General features: G+C 45.0%; 1 protein-coding gene across 1 annotated transcript in view; it reads right to left on the reverse strand.

Annotated features, from left to right (window-relative positions):
- pars2 (prolyl-tRNA synthetase 2, mitochondrial) overlaps positions 1-18,372 on the reverse strand; it is a 37,943-nt gene extending 19,571 nt beyond the window's left edge. Inside the window, 3 exon segments of the mRNA XM_078560925.1 lie at positions 15,498-15,569; positions 15,571-15,613; positions 18,329-18,372. Coding sequence (XP_078417051.1) covers positions 15,498-15,569; positions 15,571-15,613; positions 18,329-18,372 — 159 coding nt within the window.
- Between the last annotated feature and the right edge of the window lie 6,286 nt (positions 18,373-24,658).

Here is a 24,658-nt window from a genome sequence, read left to right on the forward strand (position 1 = left end):
AAAGACCTTACTTTTACTTTAAGGCTAGAAATACTCAAATCAGCTGCTCCCCATGCTCATGTCTATTGTTCTCCAAATCATTGTCATCTTCCAGGGTATGGATGTTTTGGTTTGTTTTACTTCTCATTTGCTTTGTTGTTCTCTCTCCTCATTTGCCATCTTCTTTCTTTGTTTTGCACGTCTTTTCCCATTGATTGGGTTTTCTGCAGTTGATCCATATGTGGGACATTTCCCTCTGTCTGTGAACTCATGTGGTTGCCCACAGCTCTTGCACATCTTTCTCTGTCTGATGCGCATTCTTTTATTGCTGTTTCACTGCATTCACCCTGCTGCCTTACTTTTGGCTTAACTAAAAGCTAGCCATTTGGGCCATCAGCATCTTCATCTGTCTACTAGTAGCTTCATCTACAGCCTGGATTATGAGCTTGTTCTTTCCAACCTAATGGAACCTTCCCCAAATCTAGGGAATTTTGGAAAATTAAAATCAATGCATCAACTCTCACTTGCCATTTCTTTAAAAACCCAAGGGTGAAGTCCATCAGAATGTGGGGAATTGTCAGCCCTGCAGCTCCAACAATTTGCTCAGTGCCACTTCCCTAGTGATTGTAATTTTCCGAGTTCCTCCCTCCCATTCATTCCCGATTTACAGCTATTTCTGGGATGTTACTTGTATCCTCTGATGCAAAATATGCGTTCAATTCATCTGCCATCTTATTTTCCATTATTAATTCGCCAGTCTCTCTTTCTATAGGACCAACACTCACCTTGTTCACTCTTTGTTAAATATCTATGGAAACTCTGACTTTTTATATTGAGCTAGCTTTCTCTCACACTCTTAAGGGCAGAATTTTCTGGGTGACTTGCGGGGGTAGGCCCCGCACGTCAGCGCGTAAAATGATGCGCTGTGACGTCTGATGAGCGTCCCGACGTCACCGCGCGCCATCGCGATACTTTGTTGGGCGGGCGTGCAAAGCGTGACGCGTGCCCGCCATTAAAGGGCTAGTTAAGGCCCTTAACTCGACAATCGATGCCGATTTTCAGGCGCCCGTGCGACAGGGCAGGCGAGTAAGTGACTTTTTAACAAAAAATTTATCCATGGGCCGGATATGAGGGTTCAGTGGGGTTGTCAATCTGTTCTGTGAAGCATTTATTGCAGAAAAAGTGTTTTAAATTTGCCTGTCTGATCTGTAGCAGTTCAGAACGAATTCCAGCAGCTTTCTGTGTATTTTGAACCTTCAGTTCAGCACGCTGCAGTCAATAATCTTTATCGGGCCTGCAGCTTTCTGGAGTCCTCCCTTTAGCCTGGGTATGGGTTCTGACATCTCCACTGGAGGCGGCTCCTCTGAGGAGGAAGGGAGGGCTAGAATAAGGAGGAGGCCAGGAGTGGACAATCAGCCTCCAAGGGAGCCACCTTTGAGAGTACAGGCGCAGGCACAAGGGGCGCAGGGCCAAAAAGTAGTCCAAGGTGGAAGGGGCCGCAGAAGACGCCACTATCCTGCTGCCAGGGTATACAGGCGGCGAAGCAGATACCTCAGTATGACTGAGGTGCAGTGCTGAAGGAGGCTCCAATTGTCAGGGGAGACAGTCAACTATATCTGTCAGATGATTGGCCCTGAGATATCTCCTAACTGTGTGAGCGGACACCCCATGCCAGCGGCTCTGCAGGTCACAGTTGCCCTCAACTTCTATATCCCTCTGGCTCCTTCCAGGGCTTGTTGGGTGATCTTTGCGCTGTCTCCCAATCAGCTGTCCATACTTGTATCAAGCAGGTCACAGATGCTGTGTTCAGGCGTGCATTGACCTTCACCCACTTCCACTGTGACCAGGCCAGCCAAACAGAGCAAGCCAGAGGCTTTGTGGCCATTGCTGGCTTCCCCCGTGTTCAGGGTGCAATAGACTGTACACATGTGGCCATCAAGGCGCCAGCAGGTGAGCCCGGTGCCTTCGTCAACAGGAAGGGCTTCCACTCTATGAACGTGTAGATAGTGTGTGATCACAGGATGCTGCTTCTACAAGTCTGTGCAAGGTACCCTGGCAGCTCCCATGACGCCTACATCCTCAGACACTCCCAGGTGCCGGGGCTCTTCAGTGCTCTGGTTCGGCTTGATGGATGGCTGCTGGGTGACAAGGGCTATCCCCTCAGAAGGTGGCTCATGACGCCTCTCCGCCATCCAGGAACAGAAGCTGAGCAGTGGTACAATAGGAGCCACAGCTCCACAAGGGCTGTGGTGGAGAGAGCCATCGGTCTTCAAGATGCGCTTCTGATGCCTGGACCACTCAGGGGGCACTCCAGTACCCCCCAGGTCATGTCTCTGTGATAGTGGTTGCATGCTGCGCTCTGCATAATCTTGCGCTGGAAAGGGGTGACACAGTGGACGATGAAGACCTTGACACAGTGGATGCAGCTGCACACAATGACTCCAGCAGTGGTTTGGAGGATGAGGAAGCACAGGGCAATGGTGAGGGGCTGAACGCTGACCCGGCACTACACCAAGGGGGCAGGGACACCCAGGAGACTTTAATCCAATGAACCTTCAGCTAGCTCCACACAAGTGGATCTGAAGGACCAGGATTGCCTGGCGCATCCATACGCGGCATTTAAGTGCTACATCTGCCACTTTATCAGCTGCAACTAAGGGCTTAGTACATAAACATCAACGTCCACTCAAACACTCATGATATGTCTGTGGAACATACAAATGCAGCACAAAGGAGCCACCCTCAGCCATGGTAACATGTGGATTTTAATTTGATCGATCATATGATCCAACAAAATTAATTTCAAACGTTGTTACAACGTCAAAAAATAAAAATTCCCTAATCTAGGGCCAACACAAAAGCACCAGTGAGAAACCCATGGTGTGCCTAATGTACCTTATGCTTACATTTACAGGTGCTACGCCTTGGTGCCGCCCCATCGCTCAAAGTGGCTTCTGAGACAGCCTGCTGACTCTGCTGTCCTGTTGGCCTCGATGACCTTGGTGGATGTCCTCTGGGCCATGGAGCCTGTGCTGGCCCCGCCTGGGAGGGAGCGGCTAGTGCCACAGCTGGCATCTCCCCAGTCGTCGCAGCCTCAATGAATGCAACAGTCACTGGCAGAAGGGCGGAGGAGCTGCTGCCCTCATCTGGAGCGCCCCAAGAGGAACCTGCAGAGAGGACAGGCGGCTGCTGCGCCGACGTGAGGTTGCTTCGGACCTCCCTGCTCACCGTAGATGGATGGGCACTGAGCTGGGACACTTGGTGCCCAGACCATCTCCCACATTGCCAATGATCAGCTGTGGCCACTGGCGCTGTGAGGGCTTGCAGGTACGAACGTATCCCCAGGAGAAGCTGGTTGTTCTGTTGGAAGCCCCTCTCCAGAAGAGTCGCCAAATCTCTCCATGGAGGAAGCCTGACGCTCTGACATGAGGCTCATGGCATCACTCACGCTTCGCGTGGACTCCTCCACCACAGACACCAAGCGAAGCACACTCTCATGCAACACCCTCAGATGCTCCCGCACACCCGGCCGCATTTCCTGCAGCTGCTGCTTGGCGGACAACTCCAGAGGCACATCATCACGGCCCGACTCAGCATGTGCCCAGTCCCCTACAGTCCTCCGACTGCTGGCGCCATCGGCACTCTCTGTCTCTGCCATCTCCTCCAGCGATTGTGAAGTGCCCTCTCCACTGTGCCCCGGGACACTAGCCAATGTAACAATTCTCACCAATATGCTAGTATCTGCACTGGTGCCTGCTTCGCTGAAATGGTGTGACACAGGTGACAGTTCAGGCCTCTCAGGTGTGAGAGGGGCCATCTGCAATTCCTCCTGGCGGCCATGCTCTGATGATGCTGAAATTAATAACAAGGACAGTGGATCAGTTAGCGAGCACACAGCGACACACTTCATCCCTTTCCCCCAGGCTAACAATGCGCTCAACCTTCCAGAACCTAAGGAGACGAACATTGGTGGGGTGGCAAAAGTCAGGAGGAGGCCCAAACATTACAGGTGGATACAGATGGGCTGGTCAGATGGCCTAAGAAATGCCAAATGGAATGTTATGTGTGAGGTGATGCACTTGGGCAGGACAAACAAGGTATGGAAATGCACGAGGAATGGTAGGACCGTGGAAAGTAAGAACGATTAGAGGGACCTTGCTGGTCATGTCGACAGGCCCATTAAAGGTAGCGGGACAGGTACATAAGGTGTTTAAGGTGGTAAAAGCCATACTTGCCTTTATTAGCCAAGGAATAGAATGTAGGAACAGGGAGGTAATATTGCAAATGCAGAAAACACTGTCGAGGCCACAGCTACACTTCTACGTTCAGTTGTGATCAGCACTTCATGGAAGGGATGTGATTGGAGTGGAGAGAGTGCAGAGGTTTGTGACCAGGATGCATGCTGACCTGGAGAGTTGGAGTTATGAGGAAACATAGTGAAACCGATGAAATTTGCCATGGAGCATAGGAGATTGAGGGGTGACATTATTGAGCTTCATAACATTATGAGGTGCATAGATCGGGTAGACACTAAGCAACATTTCCCCTTGGTGGAGGGATGACTAACCTGGTGGCATTTATTTAAGGTAAGGGACATGAGGTTGACAGGTGAGGTAATGAGGAACTTTTGGACAGAGTAATATGGGACGCACTGGCTGAAAGGGTGGTGGAGGCACAAACCCTCCTAAGATGTAATAAGTATTTGGATGTGCAGTAGCGGTGCCATGGCATACAAGGCCATGGGGATAGTTAGTGGTCAGAAATGGGATAAGGCGACTTTGGAAGGTGCTAGACACGCGCATCTTCGAAGGGCTGAGGGACCTTTGTCTACGACCCACATGTCTGACTCTATCAGTCTGTGAATGAGCAATGTTGCTACATTAACAATTCCAACAATCAGTGCTTTGGATGGTGGGAAGACAGAGCGAATGGGACTGTGGGCCTCAAATACCTGGCCTCTCCACCCCAGCCTCACCGACACCTATGGCTCTGAGCGCATGGCGCGTTTCTAGCTCCGGGACCTCCTGTTCAAAACAGGTCAAGGTGACCAGCTGGGCCTGGCTGGCTCCAGTGCATGAACGTTCATGCATATTTTTCTCCTGCAAAACAGAGAAGAGCATTTATTGGGGCTGATTGCTCATGTACTCTGCATGCGCACGCCGCACCAACCACAGTGGCTCATCTGAGGCCTCCAGTGCCTCCTGTCTATGCTACTGGTGATCGGTCACCACAAGATAGTACGGCTGCTCCCAACCTCCCCCAGCCACCTTGGACACATTCAGCGTCCATCACTTTCAGAAGCACACGGTCTTAGCTCCCATGGCAAAGAGGCGCAACTAGGTGCGGTGTTGAGGGCACCAGATGGCTCTTGGCCACGAGACCGTGAGGCTCCCCTTCCACCATCTCATCACCGTGAATAGGACATGTGCTGGAGTTCTAAGTATGCGCCTAGTTGCACCTCCTGCCGGTTTCCCCCAGACTACTCATTTGCGACTAAGACCAACACATGGTGCGAGGAGAACCCATTTTCTCATGAACCACTGAGGCTGATGTAGAAATGGGCACTATCTGCTTTCCCACCCAACGTGTGACAAATGCCCAACATGAGTCAATGAAATCATGACTCCAAGACTTTGGAGGGAGGGCCCCTCAAAGGCTAAGGCTACCTGCGGGGTTAAATGCCCAATGACAACATGGTACTCACCCTTCCAGAGTGCAACAAATCGTTGAACTGCTTACGGCACTGGATCGAGGTGTGCCCGGGAGCTCACCACCTCTGCCACCTCCTCCCAGGCACATTTTGTCATGTGGGGGGCCCTCCACCTCCCATCCTGGAGAAGTAGCACCCTCCGCCATGCTGCCACCTCCTCCACATGGGCAGCAAGGCAGTCATCGGAAAAGCAAGGGGCACATTGGCCCCCCTCTGCTGGCCTACCCTGCTCCTGGCTCACACCCTGCAGCCTGCCCTCCTCCTCTGGCCTTCCCTCTACATTGGCCAGCTGAGCAGACCCCTTGCAGTGGCACCTGCAGCTGGCCATAGAGAACAGCCTAAAGGAGGCTGCCTGGCCTTTTAAAAAAAATACAGACTGCTGGGTCGCCATTGGACCCAGCGGTCTGTACATGCCCGCCGCAAACTTAAGACTCCCGCTCTCCACGGGAGTCGGAAATGCACTGGGCAGGCCTTAATTGGCCCACCCGTGCAAAATGGCAGCTCGGCCGTCAGTGTCAGCTCCGCCTGCCCAATTGAAAATTTAGGCCTAACTTTTCCCTCCTTATTAATCTTTGTCATTCTTTGATGCTTTTTATATTCTGCCCAACCTTCTGACCTACCACCCAGCTTTGTGCAATTAGGCTTTTTCTTTAAGTTTGAGGCTATTTTTAACTTTTAGTTAACCACAATGGTGGGTCCTCTCCTTGGGATCTCTCTCGTTGGAATATATCAACTCTGTATTCTGAAATATCCCTTTAAATGTCTGCCATTGAACTATTGACATATCCCTTAACCTCATTTGCCAGTTCATGCAAACATATGAAATAGGTGCAGAAGTATACCAATCCTTTGAGCCTTGCTCCCCTATTCAGCCATAACCTTATTGATGTGTTTGTGTTTTGAATTCCATATTCCCATCCACCTCCAATAACCTTTGATTCCGTTGCCTAGCAAGAATCTACTTCTGCCTTAAAAATATTCAATGACCCCGCCTCCACCACCTTCAGAGGCAGAGAGTTCCAAAGTCACACAGTCCTCAGGAAAAAAAAATCTCCTCATCTCAGTCTTAAAAGAGCAACCCCAAAATTTTCAAACCGTGACCCCTAGTTCTGAACTCACCCATGAGAGGAAACATCTTATCCACACCTACCTCGTCAATACCATTCAGGATCTTATATACTTCAATCAAGTCTGCCCTCACTCTAAAATCCAGTGGAACCAAGCCCAGTCTAACCTTTCCTCATAAGACAACCCATTCATTCCAGGCATCTATCTAGTAAATCTCCTCTGAACTGCTTCCAATGCATTTACATCCTTCCTTAAATAAGGAGACCAAAACTGCACACAGTATTCGAGATGTGGTCTCACCAATGCCCTGAATATCTGAAGCTCAACATCCTTACTTTTACATTCAATTCCTCTCATAATAAAGGATAGCATTCTATTAGTCTTAATTATATCAATGATGCAGGTACAGTAAGTGTAAAAAGTTGAGGCCCTAGCACAGACCCCTGTGGGAATCATCACATACTGCTAATCAGAAAAAGATCCATTTATGTATACTGTTCTCTTCCAGAGAATCTTCAAGCCATACTAATATGTTCCTCCCTACACAATGAGTTTTTATTTTCTGCAACAAGGGTTGGGTCCTGAATATTGAGGGGTATATGAAGAAGATTAGGAAACTAGGTAAAGGTGGAGCAGTAACACTGTTGATCAAGGATGGCATTGGTGGAATCTTTAGATGAATTTGGTTCAGGAGATCCGGGTGTAGAATTGGTTTGAGTGGAGATGAGGAATAGTAGGGGAAAGAAGTCACCAGCAGGAATGGCCTACATGCCCCCTAACAGTAATCACAATGTAGGACAAAGTATACAAGAAGAAATATTGGGTGCTTGTGATAAAAGGATGGCAATAATCACAGGAGAGATTTTAATCTACATAAAACTGGAAAAATCAGACAGGCAGTAGCAGCCTGGATGAGAAGTTCATTGAATGTTTTCAAGATGCTCTCTGGTTGGTTCTGGAAACTAAGTTATATTAGACTTAGTATCGTGTAATGTGACAGAATTAATTAATGACCTCAGTGAAGGCACACCTAAGTAGCAGTGACCACATGATTGATTTGAACTTTACATCCAGTTTGAAAGGGAGAAGAGTGGGTCTAAAACATCGCAGTAATTGCTGGAAATCAGGGGTGGAAGGGAGAGGGGAACTTGGTAAAATTATAATCACTATGAAGCAGTACTGGGCAAACTGATGGAGCTGTGGGCTGACAAGTCTCTGGCTCCTGATGGACTTCACCCTAAGCTCTTAAAAGAGATGGCTAATGAGGTTGTTTATACTTTGGTGTTAATTTTCAAACATTTGCTAGATTCTGGAAAGTAGCAAATATAACCCCTCTATTCAAGGAGGTTGGGAGGCAGAAAACAAACTATAGGCCAGTTAGCTTGACATCTGTCGTGGGGAAGTTATTAGAATTGATTATCAAGGAGGTTATAGCTGTGCACTTAGAAAAATACAAGGTGATTGGGAAGAGTCAGCTTGTTTTTGTGAAAGGGAAATCACGTTTAACCAATTTGTTGGTGTTCTTTGAAGGAGTAACATGCACTGTGGATAAAGATGAGCCTCTAGACGTATTGTACTTGGATTTCCAGAAGGCATTTGATCAGGTGACACACTTTGTCCTGCATTGTGGTTATTGTTAGGGGGCATTCCTACTAGTGACTTCTTTCCCCTACTATTCCTCATCTCCACTCAAACCAATTCTATACCCTGATCTCCAGAACCAAATTCAACTAAAGATTCCACCAATGCCATCCTTGATCCAAAGTGCTACTGCTCCACCTTTACCTAGCTTCCTATTCTTCTTCATATACCTGTCAATATTCAGGACCCAACCCTTGTCATCCTGCGGCCATGTCTCTGTAAAGGCTATCAGATCATTTATTGACTTCAATGTGCACCGTCAATTTGTTTACTTTGTTATGAATGCTACATGCATTCAGACAGAGCCATTAGTTTTGTCTTTGTTATCTTTGTAACATCTAGCCTTGACTATTGGTGTATTCTTAGGTATTATCTATCCCTTCCTGCTATTCCATGACCCTCATTTCCTTTATTACTATTATCGTGTCCTGCCTTGAATCTAACCCTTGATTGGTCACACCTACCCAAGCTTGATCCCTCCCCCTTGTTTAATTTAAACCCCTCTCTACCTCCCTAGTTATACAATTTGAATAACACATTGCAGCATGGTTCAGGTGTAGACCATCCCAATGGTACAACCCCCACTTTCCCCAGTTCTGGTGCCAGTGCCCATGAACCAGAACCCACTTCTCCCACACCAGCCTGAGCCATGCATTCATCTCTCTAATCTTATTTACCCAATGCCAATTTGCATGTGACTCTGGTAATAATCCAGCGATTATCACCTTTGGAGGTTCTGCTCAATTTGGTACCTAGCTTTTCATCCACCTTGAACACTCCACTTTCGTCCACACAGGCTCTGAAAACCTCAAACCTGTTTGACAATTGCAAAGTTCAAGGCTCCTCCACTACTGTCGGCTTGGTCCCATTACCGCCTCATTCACTGTCACATCCTCCTGTCCCTCACTGCTGACCAAAACAGACGACCCTATTCTTAGAGGCATGACGATCTTCTGGAACAAGGTGTCCAGGTATTTCTCCTCCTCCCTTGTTACGCAGTGTCTGCAGTTTGGCTTCCAGATCAATAATCCAAATCTGGAATTCCTCTATCTGCTTACATTTTCCACAAACATGTACATCATGGATGGCCTTGGCATCCAAAATCACCCACATTCCACAGTTGCAACATAAGTAGCAATGGCAGGACAGGTGTCATGTTATTTAGTTAACTTCATTTAATTACCCACCAAATTAACTTAGAATAATTCTTATGTATACTTCGCCTCTTTCCCCCATGCACTGAATTCCCACATGAACCTATTTCACTACTTAGTCTCCATCTCACTCCCAAGTATACACCTGTCTCCTCATGCACCCCTTATTGATCATGTGGTTCAAAAATCTTGTTTCCTTTACGGACCTTCTGATGAATCACAAGCTAGTTTCTTACTGCTACAATATTTACCACCACTTGAACCCACTGTTTTCAGGTGATGACAGGACTGCCATTCTAGGCAGTTCTGTTTAACAAGCTAACCTAACTTACTTGAAGGTTAGTACCACACCAGATCTTGATTCTTAATCTATAGGTTAAACCTGAAAAGGACTTATCAGGATTTACCATGTGACCCTAATTTTCCACTCACTTGGTCTCTGTCTCTGTCTCACTCTGGCATAGTTACCCATCTCCTCGCATGCCCACTTTGGTTAGCTCTGCCTTCATGCCCTCATTTAAGTTTAAGATACTAGTATTGGACCCACTCTTCCCCTTTCAAACTGGATGTAAAGTTCAATCATATGATGATCACTGCTACCTAGGGACACCTTCAGTATGAGGTCATTGATTAATCATCTCATTGCCAATACCAGGTCTAGTATAGCCTGCTCTCTGGTTGGCACCAGAACGTGCTGTTCTAAGAAACTATCCCGAAAACATTCTATTAACTCTTCATCAAGGTTACCTTTGCTCATCTGATTTTTCTAGTCTATATGCAGATTAAAATCCTCCATGATTATCGTTGTACGAACTCCATTATTTTTTCCTTTACACTCCGTTGTACTATGTGGTTACTGTTAGGGGGCCTGTACATCACTCCCACAAGTGACTTCTTGCCTTTATCATTTTTCATCTCTACAAAACTGCTTCTACATCCTCGTTTCCTGAACTTAGCTCATCCCCCTCTATTGTGCTAATACCATTAATTAACAAAGCCACCCTGCCAACTTTTCCTAACTCCTTGTCCTTCCTAAAGGTAATAACCTTCAATATTCATGTGTCAATGTCATCCTGCTGCGATATCTTTGTAATGACTGTACTTATTTTTATTGGCGCTCTCAGTTCATCTTTGTTTTGAATGCTATGTGCATTAAGATACACAGCCTTCAGTTTTTTGCTTTTACCTTTATTATTTTTGTAACCTCTAGTTTTATCTGGTCTATTCTTAGAATGGTACACTGTCCCTTCCTATTACTGTCTGCTTATCATTTCCCATTTTAGTGCCTCTCTTGCCTTCTCTACTCTTTGGTTTACCACATTTTTCCAAATTTGATCCTTTGCCCCCACAATTTAGTTTAAAACCCTCTCGATTTCCCCTGTAATGCAGTTCTCTAGAACACTGGTCAGGTGTAGACCATCCCAATGGTACAGCCCCCACGTACCCCATGAACCAGAACCCAATTCTACCACAACAGTCTTTGAGCCATGCATTCATTTCTAACTTTATTTGTTCTATGCCAATTTGAGAAGTGTCTCTTTTAGAATTGTATGTTATGCAGAAGATTTATTTTCTGCAGGATATGGGATCTTCTCTCGCATGGCAGTAAGTTTTTATTTACTGATTTTTCAAACATTTGAGCAGTTTTATACATATGTAAATATTTTGATCTGTATAGTAATGCTACAGATGAAAGCATACAACTCAAAACACAAAAATAGCCTTCATACCTTACACAATGATTATGGATCAAGAGCACTTAAGCAGCAGGTGGTGGCAGCGTAGTGGTAATGTCACTAGGTGACTAATCCAGAAGCCCAGGGCTAATGCTCTGGGGACATGAGTTGAAATCCCATCACAGCTGGTGGAATTTAAATTCAATTAATAAAATCTGAAATTGAAAGCTGACCCCATGTAAAAACCCATCTGGCTCACTAATACCCTTTAGGAAAGGAAATATGCCATATATACCTGGTCTGACCTACATGTTGACTCCGGACAGTTAAGGATGGGCAATAAATGTTTGCCTTGTCAGCAAAGCCCACATCCCATACAAAAAAATCAGAAGGCACACTTGACTGATTCCTGGAATAAAAGGGGTTCTCTTATGGGGACAGGTTGAATCCGTATCCACTGGAGTTTATAAGAATGAGAGCTGAACTTATTGAAACAGGATCCTGGGGGACTTGACAGAGTGGATGTGGAGAGGATATTTCACCTTGTGGGAGAGACCAGAACTAGGAGACATAACTTAAAAATAAGGGGCCTTCCATTTAAGATGGAGATGAGAACTTTTTTCTCTCAAAGGGTTGAATCTGTAATTCTTCCCGAGAGTGGTAGAGGCAGGGTCATTGAATATTTTTAAGGCAGTGGTAGATAGATTCTTGACTAACAAGTAACAAGGAAATCAAGAGCAGGACAGTGGTGTTGAGGCCACAATCAGATCAACAATGATGTTATTGAATGGCTGAGCAGGCTTGAGGGGCCTACTGCTGCTCTTAATTCATATGTTCATACATTTAATGAGAGATTCGTTAGAGCCTATATTGGGACCAAATAGCGAGCATCAGGCTAGAAGATGGACAATCATACATTTCAAATTGAGAGGGGTACAACAAGACTGTGTACTGTCATTGAATCATTTTAATCTATACACAGAACAAATATTCAGAGGATTAGATATACTTCCTGGGGTAAAAATTGGAGGTATCAAAATATTGGAAGTACCAAATTGAAAGAAAAGACATACAATGTGGCAAAGATTTGTGGTAAGTCAGAGGATTGGGAAAGTTTTAAAAACAAAAGATGGCCCAAAAAAGGAGAAAATAAATTGAGTAAACTAGCAAGTAATATAAAAAGACAGTAGGAGCGTCTTTAAATATATAAAAAGAAAGAGAGGAGCCAAAGTGAACATAGGCCACTAAGAGATTGAAGCTGGGGAAATAAAAATAGAGGAACCAGGACATGGCAGGGAGTCGAATAAATATTTTGCATCAGTGTTCATGGTAGAAGACACTAATAGCATTCCAAAAATACTAAATAATCAAGGGGCAAGGGCTGTGTGTGGGTGGAGGCAGTGGGAGGAGATAAATACCATAACCATCTCTAGAAAAAAAGTACTAGGGAAACTAATGGGGCTAAAGGCCGATAAGTCTCCTGGACCTGATGGGTTGCATCCTAGGATATTAAAGGAAGTAGCTACAGAGATAGTGGATGCACTGGTAGTAATCTTCCAAGAAAGCTTAGATTCTGGAAAATTCACAGAAGATTGGAAAACTGCCAATGTAATGTCCTTATTCAAAAAAGGGAGGGTGACAAAAAAAACATAAACAGGTAACTACAGGCCTGTTAGCTTAACATCCATCATTGGGAGAATGTCTATTATAAAAGGATGTAATAGCAGAGCATTTAGAAATGCTTAACATAATCAAGCAGAGTCAGCTTGGCTTGATGAAGGGGAAATCATGCCTGACAAATTTATTGGAATTATTTGAGGTGGTAACAAGCAGGATAGATAAAAGGGAACCAGTAGATGTAGTATATTTGGATTTCCAAAAGGCATTTGATAAGGTACTGCACATAAGGCTACTTAATAAGATAAGAGCCTGTGTTGGGGGTAGTATATTAGCATGGATAGAGGATTGGCTAACTAATAGACAGTTGGGATAAGGGAGGCATTTTCGGGATGGCAACCTGTAACAAGTGGAGTGTCACACGGATCAGTGCTGTGGCCTCAGTTATTTACAATATATATTAATGACTTGGATGAGGGAAGTGAATGTACTATCACCAAGTTTGTGGAGGACACAAATAGGTGTGAAGGCAAGTGGTGAGGATGACAGTCTACAGAAGGATATAGACAACTTAAGCAAGTGGGCAAAAATTTGGAAGATGGAATATAATGTGGAAAATGTGGGATTATGCATTTTGGCAGGAAAAAAGAGCCAAATATTATTTAAATGGAAAAAGACTGCAGAAAGCTGCAGAGGGGGATTTGGTGCTTCTTGTGTATGAATCCCAAAAAGCTAGCATACAAGTTCAGCAGGTAATAGGGAAGGCAGATGGAATGTTGGCCTTTATTGCAAAGGGAATGGAGTATAAAAATAGGGAAGCCTTGCTAAAACTATACAAGGCACTGGTTAGACCACACCTAGAATACTGAACAGTTTTGGTCCCCTTATCTAAGGAAAGATATACTCGCATTGGAGGCAGTCGAGAGGAGGTTCACTAGATTGATACTGGGTATAGAGGGATTTTATGAGGAGAGGTTGAGTAGGTTGGGCCTGTACTTAATTGGAGTTTAGAAGAATGAGGTGACCTTATTGAAACATAAGATTCTTAGGGGACTTGTCAGGGTAGATGCTGAGGTTGTTTCCCCTTGAGAGATTCTAGGACCAGAGGGCATAATCACACAGTAAGGGGTTGACCATTTAAGTCAGAGATGAGGTGGAATTTCTTCTGAGGGTAGTCAATCTGTGGAATTCTTTACCACAGAGGGTGTAGAGGCTGGGTCGTTAAATATATTTAAGGCTGAGATAGACAGATTTTTAATCAGTAAGGGAGTCAAGGGATATGGGGAAAAGGCAGGAAAACAGAGTGGAAGATCATCAGCTCAGCCATGATCTCACTGAATGGCAGAGCAGATTTGATGGGCTGAATGGCCTACTTCTGCTCCTATGTTTTATGCTCTTATAAGAAGTCAAATCTAGAAACATAGAATGTGGATTGAGTATGATCACCAATAAGACAAAACAATGGGAGTTAGAAAGAATAAATTGGAGAAACTAAAGTGAAGATTGAAGTTCCAGTGTGACACCATTCACAAGTAAATACTTTTGTCTTCTAAGTTAGATGCCATGCCGAAGTTAAAAGGCTAGAGATAGCCAGAAGAAATTTTGTGAATAGGAAGAGATGTGTTAACAACAAAACTCAAGCTTGTAACAAGGAGGAGAAAGCTGAAGCTGCTACATTCCATCCACTTTCCTGTATGCCCCAGCAACCTGGACAATAAGTAAAGAAAGTAGAGGCCTTTGAAATGAGGATGCTAAGACATGGCCTGTCTATAGAATTGAAGAGATGCTTGAAATTGCAAGAGTAAAAAGACCTTTAAAAAAGTGACACCCAGAAAAGAAAATGTCAGTATTTCAACCATCCAATCAGAGCTGAAAAGTCAGATCTCTTGTAGAGGACAACAGAAAAAGAGGGATTGACCAAGGTGTAGTTGGATGATGAACATCAGAGCAGTTGCAGACAAACTACAGTGGATGTGTGAAGATGGCACAAGACAGGCAAGCATAACATACCCTGACAGCAGGTCACCTTGCAAGGTTAGCTATAAGAAGTGTCCACCTGCAGCATTATATGTTTGATCACTACTTGATTAATTTATGCTCTATTGTTTGGTTATGTAGTTCAACATTCTATTGTCTTTGCTCATTGCTCTGAAGAGTCATATGGACTTGAAACATTAACTCGGTTTCTCTCTCTCCACAGATGCTGTCAGACCTACATAGTTTTTCCAGCATTTTCTTTTTTATTTCTATTGTCTTTGTTGAGTGTTGCCCTGCAGAGTTTGGATATGTTTAATGTTGCATCTGCTATGATTCCTTCCGCATGGGAATTTACTTGTTTGCCACGAATGGAGGAAGAGGAGATGTCCAGTTGGAGGAAAAGAGGCTGAGGCTGGATATGAGCAGGATGTGTGACAAATTTTACTCCCAAAAAGATTATAGACCACATTGAGATTTTTATGAAATCCGAGACATTCTGCAAATATTAGCTTTCATCTAATTCACTCAATAGTTTTAGTCCACCAAGTATTGGTAAGTTAGTGAACTAAGAAGCCTTATTGCAATATGGTTCCTTGTGTACTCCTTTTCAAGGATGTTTGTGTGTTGATGCCCATAGTACCCAAGGAAGGAAAGGCAAAATGGCTGATGTCTTACCTTACCTGCCACTGTTATGGCACAGTAGGTAGTAAATGTCAAGCTTCTCAAATCCCAGAGGGAAACATGAACTAGCTGCCAAAACAGTTTTTGTAATTTGTAAAGCATGAGTGGTTCTGGAAAAAAAAATCAGGAAATGACCCTGACTATTCAATTTTATAGTAAACATCTATCAAAAGAATAGAGAAAAACAAATAACACAGTAAACAGTACTTTTAAGGTGTAACTGTGTGAAGCTATTTGTGTGTTTAAAAGTGCCACAAATCTTAACTACCCTCAAAGCTAACCTTCCCCTTTTCTGTTCAACAACTGCCCTTACATAGATTTTAGAACCAATAGAAGTCCAGTAATTTTTACCAGTGCTTTTCCTTGGGGTGTCAGGGGCTGACAGCAATTGGTCCTTTCAGTCTAACCTTGTTCACTCTTCTGGGAGTTCTGACCAGCTACCCTGCTGTCTTCTGGGAGATCTAAGCAGCTACCACCACCATTTGAAGACACGCTTTAAAAGCACCACAAAATCTCAAGAGGCACATACCAGACTGCCTGCTCAGCTTCAATCCTTACTTGCTACCCCTACAGTCTGCTGATGTATATCTTCAGCCATTCTAGGCCTTTTAAATGTTCCAGTAGACAATTCCCAAACCTCCAGTGTCATATTCTCATTTTACAGGGAAGCTGTGCCAAGCCAACATTAATGCATATTGAAATCCAGTTGACTTTGTAATGTATAGCAGGGCCAGCACCAGACAGGATCAATGGATGCTCAGACTTTATGGAGGGTCATTTTGAATTTTTGTGATAGTGTAAATTAGGTGATGCATGATAGTCATTTTACTTCTCATTTTTATTTCCAAGTGACTAAAATACAGCTGCTTACAGTGAAATGTAGTAACTGGAGAATGCTTGTGTTGCATTGTGGCTTAATGTTCTTTAAATAATCTTAATGCTTTAGTGAGAAATCATTGTATTCCCACTGCTGAAAATATGGAGAGGCAGACATCTTGGCTTGTTCTTAAATTAACATAAGGTAGTATCTATATTACTCAAGGCATTCAATCAGATTGTTTCCTTAAGCTGGATTCTAGCACACACATTAAAATAACTCACACAGCATGTATAACATTACACAGTTCCAATTTACATAATTGATTTTGACTGTCTAAACTTAACCATATTCAAAAGGCATTCACAAACACCTCTTGCCATGCCCAATTTATTTCTGGAAGGTCTGAACCAAATCTGTCCAATGCCCTGGAGTCTGCTCATTTAAAACTACTTCTTTGAGAAACAGCCTGGCCTGCTTCAGAAAACTACTTTAAAAAGAGTTGAATTTGCCTTAAGATTGCCGATTTTACTTAGTTTTGCAAATTTAATTTGTTGTGAAAGCCTCCATCTTTGATCCTTTTTGCTGTAATCAGCATTATACCAACATATCATACTTTATCACAAAAGTGCAGGTAGACCATATTGAGAATCCATTTGGGATGCATGACCTAGATGAGGGGGTTGAATTTATGGGATACACCATGTGTACTTCTGAGCTCACTGCAGTGCTATGGTTAGGATTTGTTGACAGGGGATCATGGAACAAATATCATTAAAAACCAATCAGGATTGGATCTGGACCAGGAATAAAGCAGCTAACCACATTGAGGTGGCAATTACCCATGAATCTGTACAGGCCATTGATAAAGGGTATTCTGAACTGTCATGGTGCCACCACACACTGATTTTTCCTTCTGTCAAATACTTATAGCAAGGACTTGGATTGGTAATCTATTGAATTATGCAATACAATATCTTAGCTGCCTTGGAAGCCTTTGTCCAGAGGAATATATTGTAAAATGTACACCCCTTTTGTTTATCCCACCAACAAGGTGGGCTGGGGAATTGCTAACACTTCAGAAGCAGCTCCTTGCGGGTGCAGGGTGGGGCGGTGCCCGGCTCAAATAGGTCCAAATGCAGCTGGAGGCATTCCTGTGGAAGGGGTTCCACTCCATTCTTCTCCACTCCAGCCCTCAGTCTGGGCCTTGTTTATTTTTAAATAATGTTGGAGTCTTTCATGAGCAACTCCATTTGGAGATGCTCCGGAGATCTTCTTCAAACACTCACATCCAGTGGGGCTGATAGCCAGACAATCTCGTGGACCCTTCCAGCCCTCCAGCATCCCTGTTCCATTGACCATCCTTAACTGGACAGGAAACTTGGAGGCAGCCAATTAGTGAGCTGCCTCCTGTAAACTTGCACCAGTGGGTGCTATGCCCAGGAACACAGGCACAGGACCCACAGATGGTCTTGACATCAGGTTCCCACAGCTTGTGGGAAAATTCAGTCCAACATTTCAGGTCAGTGACATGTCATTGGAATGGAAAAATACCTGATAAGCTGTCAAAAAAAAAAGGCAAGTATTTTGTCCCTGCCTTTACTTGCTGCTCCCCAGGTCCTCTCTTTTCTGGAGATCCTGCTGTGGGACTGAGGTACTACAGTGAAGTGAGCTCTCAAGGACAGCAGAAAGAAGTCAACCTCTTCAAGCAGGCGGTTATGGATGGAAATGGCCAAGAAAGTCAGCAGCAGGAGTGCACTCCCTCCAACAAACTTGTGCTTGCAAAACTCTAGATAAAACACCTACTGGTAAATGTTATTCTGTGATTAGGCAACACTTGAGCAATCCTGAGGTTGCCATTAGCTTTATCTTAAATTGGTTGTTAGTAATCAGTCAAGTTCATAAGGTGACTCATTTATGCTTGCTAGAAGCAATATACCATCATACGTAGGATCCCGTTCTCTACAAACAAAAGGAATATGTTCAAGCCTTGCACCTTTTGAATTACCTTGGAGCTTTGAGGAGCCTATTGTTCCCTGTTGCTTTCTCCATGGCAACATCTCACCCATAGTTGACTTGCCAATCAGCATCCTTTTCTCCTGTGGTATAAATTGTCATTTGTAATTTGGCATTCTTGTATTTATCCTGATGAGTGCAATCCAAAAAGCTTCAGCAATATTCAAATACTACATTTGATAATCTGGCCACAACACAAGGAATTACACAAAGATCTTCAACAGACATCCCTAATGATTTTTTGATAAGATCACCTGAAAGTCTAAGGCTGGCTTGTATTGATGGCATGTGTGGCACAATATTGGGACGCTGATGCAAGTTTGCACATTGACTAGTGACCCTTGAAGTAACTAACATGTTGAAATGCATGAAGCTGCACTGAAGAATGGATCTCAGACATGCTCAACTACTTGATGGCAGAAAACATGAAATGATTAATGTGGCTAGTAGAGTGGGAGAATATTTCCAAATGAAAGACAAAGATAATGGTCAGAGGGAGTAAAATTGAAGTAAAGGATAGGGAGGAAGAAGGTAAAAGGAGCCAGAATACTCGTCCCCATCAAGGTGTGGATTGCGAGAATCCTGGAGGACCTGTACTTGAGTTTTCTTGCTAATTAACTAACAATAAATTAAATGCAATGACTGGCTGTGTGTTTATTTCTAATTTTGTAACACTTATACTGTTTTTCTTCCTGCTGTGATTACACACTGGATAAGGATGGTTGACAAGTGACAAGATGGGAAATTGTGGCTTGGGCCTTCATTGACCAAATATTTCATCAGTCTGGAAGATGTAAAAAAAGGACAAAATAGTCAAAAGGCAGACTTCAGCAGAAATCTAGTAGGGCTTGTGGAAACATGGGAGATAAACAGCTTCTAGAGGACATAGGAAACAATTGAAGATGGCACTCAGTTCATACCTCTGCCATGTGTTAACTCAGAAGTTATTACAGTTATGCTGCTCTTTGTTGAGGATTTTCCCTGGTTAATGGTCTAACTAGAAAGCTAAAAAGTAAATCTTTTTATCAAGAGCTTCAATCTCACTGAGGTGGCTTCAGGCCAACCCAATCCAGATCCAACAACCAGCTCTGAAAACTCTGCTTACAATTTGACAGCTGTGACAAATACTACAGCAGCTGAGACATTCCATAACATTCCAAAACAATAAACAGCATTCTAAATAAAACATCTAACAACATTCTAAAAAAGTCAATTTGCCCTATATCTCCCAATATTAATGGATCCTTCAAAAAATTCCATGATCCAGTCTGCATCTTTGCTAAAAATGCATCGGTTCTTCCTTAGACCATACTACGTACCAAGTTTGTTGAAATCTGTCCATTAGTTTTAAGTATTGGGCCATAACTTTTGAGGGAGTGATAGTCATGTTGCCCCTCCACTTGAAAGTTCTTGGCCTGAAATTCAATGCTACCTCACCTGACCTTCTGGCTCAGGCCTGACAAAATTTGGACAGTGCAGCACATCCCTGGGGTCTAGCATAGACGGTTGCAGAATTGTAGGTAAGGAAGCCATGACCCATTTTTTAAAAATTAGCTGTCATAGACCAGGTAAGTTTAAAGGTCCAGCCAGGTTTAAAGGTTTAAAAGCCAGGCCAATGGCAAGTATAAGGCAAGGGAGTTGAGTTGAGTGGGGCTGAATAGGGCCGTGGGTGGGAAGATGGTGGTGTGTCAAGCCTTGGGGCTCAGGTGTCAGGTTGGGCCTAGGTGGGGATGTGCCTGGTTGGGACTTGGAGGGGGGGCACTGTTAGGTCAGGATGGGCCTTTGGTTGGGAGGAAAGGGGGGGTGGTGGTGAGAGTCTAGCCTAGCACCAGTGGTGTGGGAATGGGACTACAATAGTTACCCAAAAGTTAGAAGTGGTATTAATTCTGACTTTTTCCTGGGTAACTATTGATATAAACAGTTGGAACCATCGAAGTTTGGAATTTAAAGATAACATTTTGGGATGGTTCCCAGTGCAGGGCAATTGCCCATCAGAAGCTTACACTCCCTGGGCAATTGTCATACAATCCTTACCTGGAAAGGGTCCAGGGGGTTCACCAGTGTATCTTTGAGGTATCCCCCCACTCCCAAATATGATGCCCTGAAGCTCAAGTTACGGCCTATTGTTTACAGACAAAAGGTGAAAACATTCCCTCCACCCACCTTCCGTGGTGGAGGTAGCAATAATGCCTTAAATGTGAGACAAGATGTCGGGGTGTCAAGGCCACCATGTTTTCACTGTTTGGCTTGAGAATGCTGAAAGAATTTAAAAATTGAGTCATAGGATGTGGGCATTGTTGACAGTATGTGTTTCCCACCCCTAATTACCCTGTACCTGGGACCAAGTATGGGAAACCAATTGTGGGTTTAACATGGCTTGGGTAGGCTCAGCTGGTTTAATGACAAGTTTTATAATTGGTCTGTTCAAATGCCACCTAGGCAATGATAGAGTTAAATAAGGATCTGTTGACTTTGCCAGTTAAGAGTATAAGGGGTTCCCTGACCAGAGGTTTGTAGTGGTTTTACATATTGCATTGACTGGTTCTATGGCATCTGGAGCAAACAAGAATGTTTACATGGAGGAGACCACATTTCTACCCAAAGTGTAATAGTAATGCTGCTATGCTTCGATACTACTGTTCAGACATTCGCATGCATCAGGTCTTACCTACACTGAATAAAATCTAACCACTGTCACTAATAAGGACTTATTTTCTTGATTTTTTCCATGGAATGTGGGCATCACTGGTGGGCAGCATTTGCTGCACATGACCCTTGATCTGAATGACTTGCTAGGCCATTTCAGAGGGCAGTTAAGACACAACCACATTGCAGTGGGTCCAGACCAGCTGACAACAGCATATTTCCTTCCCTAAAGGACAATAATGAACCAGATGGGTTTTTACAGTCAATGATGGTTGTCATGGTCACTATTACTGAGACTAGCTTTATAATTCCAGATTTATTAATAGAATTCAAACTTCACCAGCTGCCATGGTGCTGTTTGAACCCATGCCCCTAAACCTCTGGATTACTGGTCCAGTGACTTTACTACTACACCACTTTGATTGGACCAGATCTTCTGGTATAATCCCAGACAACTGGTACCTTTCTAAAGTCATTTGAAGTCAGCCTCCCAGATGAGGTGGGCTTCAGGAGAGGGAAGCAGCTGCTTGGAACATGTCCTTGCACTCACTACCAATATGAGATAGGGTTCCAGAATTAGCTGAAGACAGGAACTGCCTTCATGCACTGCCATCTGCCAATGACAAGTTCAAGATTTTGGTCCAGGAGTCAAGATTACCCAAAAAAAAGGGGGTTGAAGTCACAAGTGATTTTAAAGCAGTTTATTAAGGATCAACAGTTTAGATATGACACACAAGATAGAGGCAGAAATGACATGACCCATAACAGGTGAGAACAGTTTACTGATCCAGATCAGTGGGGAGGAAAAGCAGGGTGATGCTGATCCCTGGGACAGGTGGTAGCAGTTTTCCCCAGAGCAGTTTACTGGTCCTGGATCAGATGAATGAAGCAGATTTCCATAACTAGATGTGCCAACCTCTGTTTTCTTCAGCTAACCATCATGTTAGGCTGAAGCCAGCATGGGTCACTTATTCTCCTCTGTCCAAAGTCTTCGAGCTAATCAAATGTGATAGGCCAGAGCTGGATTGGCCCACCGAGAAGCACTTTCCTGTTTGAAGAAATTTTTCCCTCTTGAGCCTGTTAATATATTATTTCAGGGAGTATTGTGACAATTACTTTTTCAATTATCCATTTGCAAGGGATAGATATTCAAGGTAATCTCTCCTATTTCTGTCAGAAGTTATCACACGGCTCAATGCTTGCTAGGACATCCTGTTTTGTTGGTTTACATGAGTCATGAGGCTCCCCTTATCAGGTTTAGGAAGTTCTTGTTTCACAGCCTGTAGAGAAATATGTTCTTGGCAAAGGTGACAACATATGCCATCCTGTGTTTGTCAATCTTGAATGCTTTCTTCATAAGAGAGGAAACAAAGAAAGATAAAGAGCTGTTCCAGGATATTCAATAAATTTCTTAGGGTGGAATTTTCCCCATGTCGGGCAGGCCATGCAGGAGCGGGCGCAGACCCGATCGCCGCCCACAAATTTGGCCTGCGCTGCCATTTTATGTGGGCAGGCCAAGGCCTGCCTAGCGTAGTTCATGACTCCCATGCATAGTGAGAGTGGGCGGGCAGTGGCAGGCACGCTTAGACTGCCGGGTCCAATGGCGACCCGCCGGCCTTATAAATGAAGGCCTGGCAGCCTTGGAAAGGCTGCTCACAATGGCTGGGAGAAGAGCACATCAGAGGGGCAAAGTTGGTGATGCAAGTCCGGAGGGTAGGCCATTGGGACAGTGTGCCCCTCGTTCTCCTGATGTGTGCCTAGCTGCTTCCTGGAGGTGGCAGCGCAGTGGGAGGTCCTTCTTCTGAGGGACAGGAGACGGAAGCCTCCCCACCTGACAAAACATATGTCAGAGGTGGCGGTCGAGAGCATTAGCTCCCATGATGCGGTGTGGCACATATGGCTCCAGTGCCGCAAAAGATTCAATGGTCTCCTGCGCTTGGGAAGGAAGGGCGAGTACCTTGTTGCCTTGTTTGGGTGAGTGTGCGGCAACTGCGGGGTGATGAAGAACTGGAGTCCTGCAATGTCCCACTCTGGCTGGGGTGGGAGGGATGCCATGGGAATTCTGCAGGCTGGACTAATCAATACTCCTCTCTCCTTTTCAGAGAAGACTGTGTACAATGCGTCGGAACAAATGTGGACTGGCGGAGGGTAGGCCCAGTTGGCCATCCTAATGGCTTTCGAGCAGCAGACTATGGATCTTGAGGCACCATGCCCCCAGGTCCACTGGTGGCAGTGAGGCTGGAGTGCCACAGGGAGGTATGATTGTCGGGCACTCAGGTTGTCATGTGTCACAGAAGCCATGGCTCTGCTGAATGCTCAATGATTGAAGTTAGCAACATGGGTTTGCCATTGATTATGGAAAGATGAGCGCATAATGATCCAGGGAAGCGGCATGCATATTGACATTGTCTGCACTGTAACTAATCAAATGTCCTTTTTCTTCCTTTTAGCATCACTGAAGCAGGGCCGGGAGGAGGAATCAGAGGGCTCACCTCTCACCTCTGAAGCCCCTGAGCAAATCCACTCTCCAGCGTCACACCATCTCAGTCAGGCAGGCACCAGCGCAGATACTAGCACCTCAGTGGGAATTAGATATTTGGCTAGTGTCCCAGGGCACAGCGGTGAGGGCACTTCACACTCTCTTGAGGCGCAGGCAGAGACAGAGTGCCCAGGGTGCCGGCAGTCAGAGGACTGCTGGGAACCAGGTACTTACTCAGTCGGTGGCTGATGTGCCTCTGGAGTTGTCCGTGAGGCAGCAAATGCTCGAAGTGCAGCAGGGTATGCGGGTTGATCTGGCAGAGACACATGAGGCTATGCGTGGCATGGTGCCCGTGCTGGAGGAGTCCATGAGGAGCATCACCGATGCAATGAGCCTCATGGCTGAGCGCCAAGTTTCCTCCATGGAAAGAGCGGTGACTCTTGAGACACCTCCAGGAGAACAGTCAGATCCTCCTGGTGTTGCGCTCGGACCTGCAAGCCCTCACAGCAGCATTGGCCACAGCTGGTCAGTGCCAGTGTGGGAGATGGTTTGGGCACCAAGTATCCCAGCTCAGTGCCCATCTATCTACAGTGAGCAGGGAGGTCCGAAGTGACCTCACGTCAGCGCAGCAGCTGCCTGTTGTCTGCGGGCTCCTCAGAGCGCTCTGCATGAGGGCAGCAGCTCTGCCCCTCTGCCAGTGACTGTGGCATCCGATGAGGCTGCGACAACTGGGGAGAAGCCAGCTGTGGAACTGGCCGCTCCCTCCCAGGCGGGGCCATCAATGGCTCCACGGGCCAGAGGACGTCTGCCAAGCTCAGAGGCCAGAGGCCAACAGGACAGCACAGTGAGCAGGTTGTCTCAGATGCCAGTGCCAGTGAGGGGACAGCACCTAGACATAGCACCCGTAAGCATAAATTTAAGGCACCTTAAGCACACCTCAGGTTTCTCATTGGTGCTTTTATGTTGGCCCATAGTACTTTGTGGAAGACTTGGTGTGATGCCCAACACAGTTTTTGTTTTGCTTTATGAAGTTACATTTGTTCACTCAAATTTTCTTGCCATGCCTCAAGGTGATTCCTTATTTCTGCAAGTGGACGGGAAGCTATGATGTCATGAGTGAGTTGTTTGACATTGAGCTTTATTGACAAGGGCCTTAGTTAATGTTAGTATCCAGACTGATTTAGCACACAGGTATCA

This window comes from Cetorhinus maximus, chromosome 17, assembly GCF_964194155.1.
Source record: "Cetorhinus maximus chromosome 17, sCetMax3.hap1.1, whole genome shotgun sequence".
Lineage (NCBI taxonomy): Eukaryota > Metazoa > Chordata > Chondrichthyes > Lamniformes > Cetorhinidae > Cetorhinus > Cetorhinus maximus.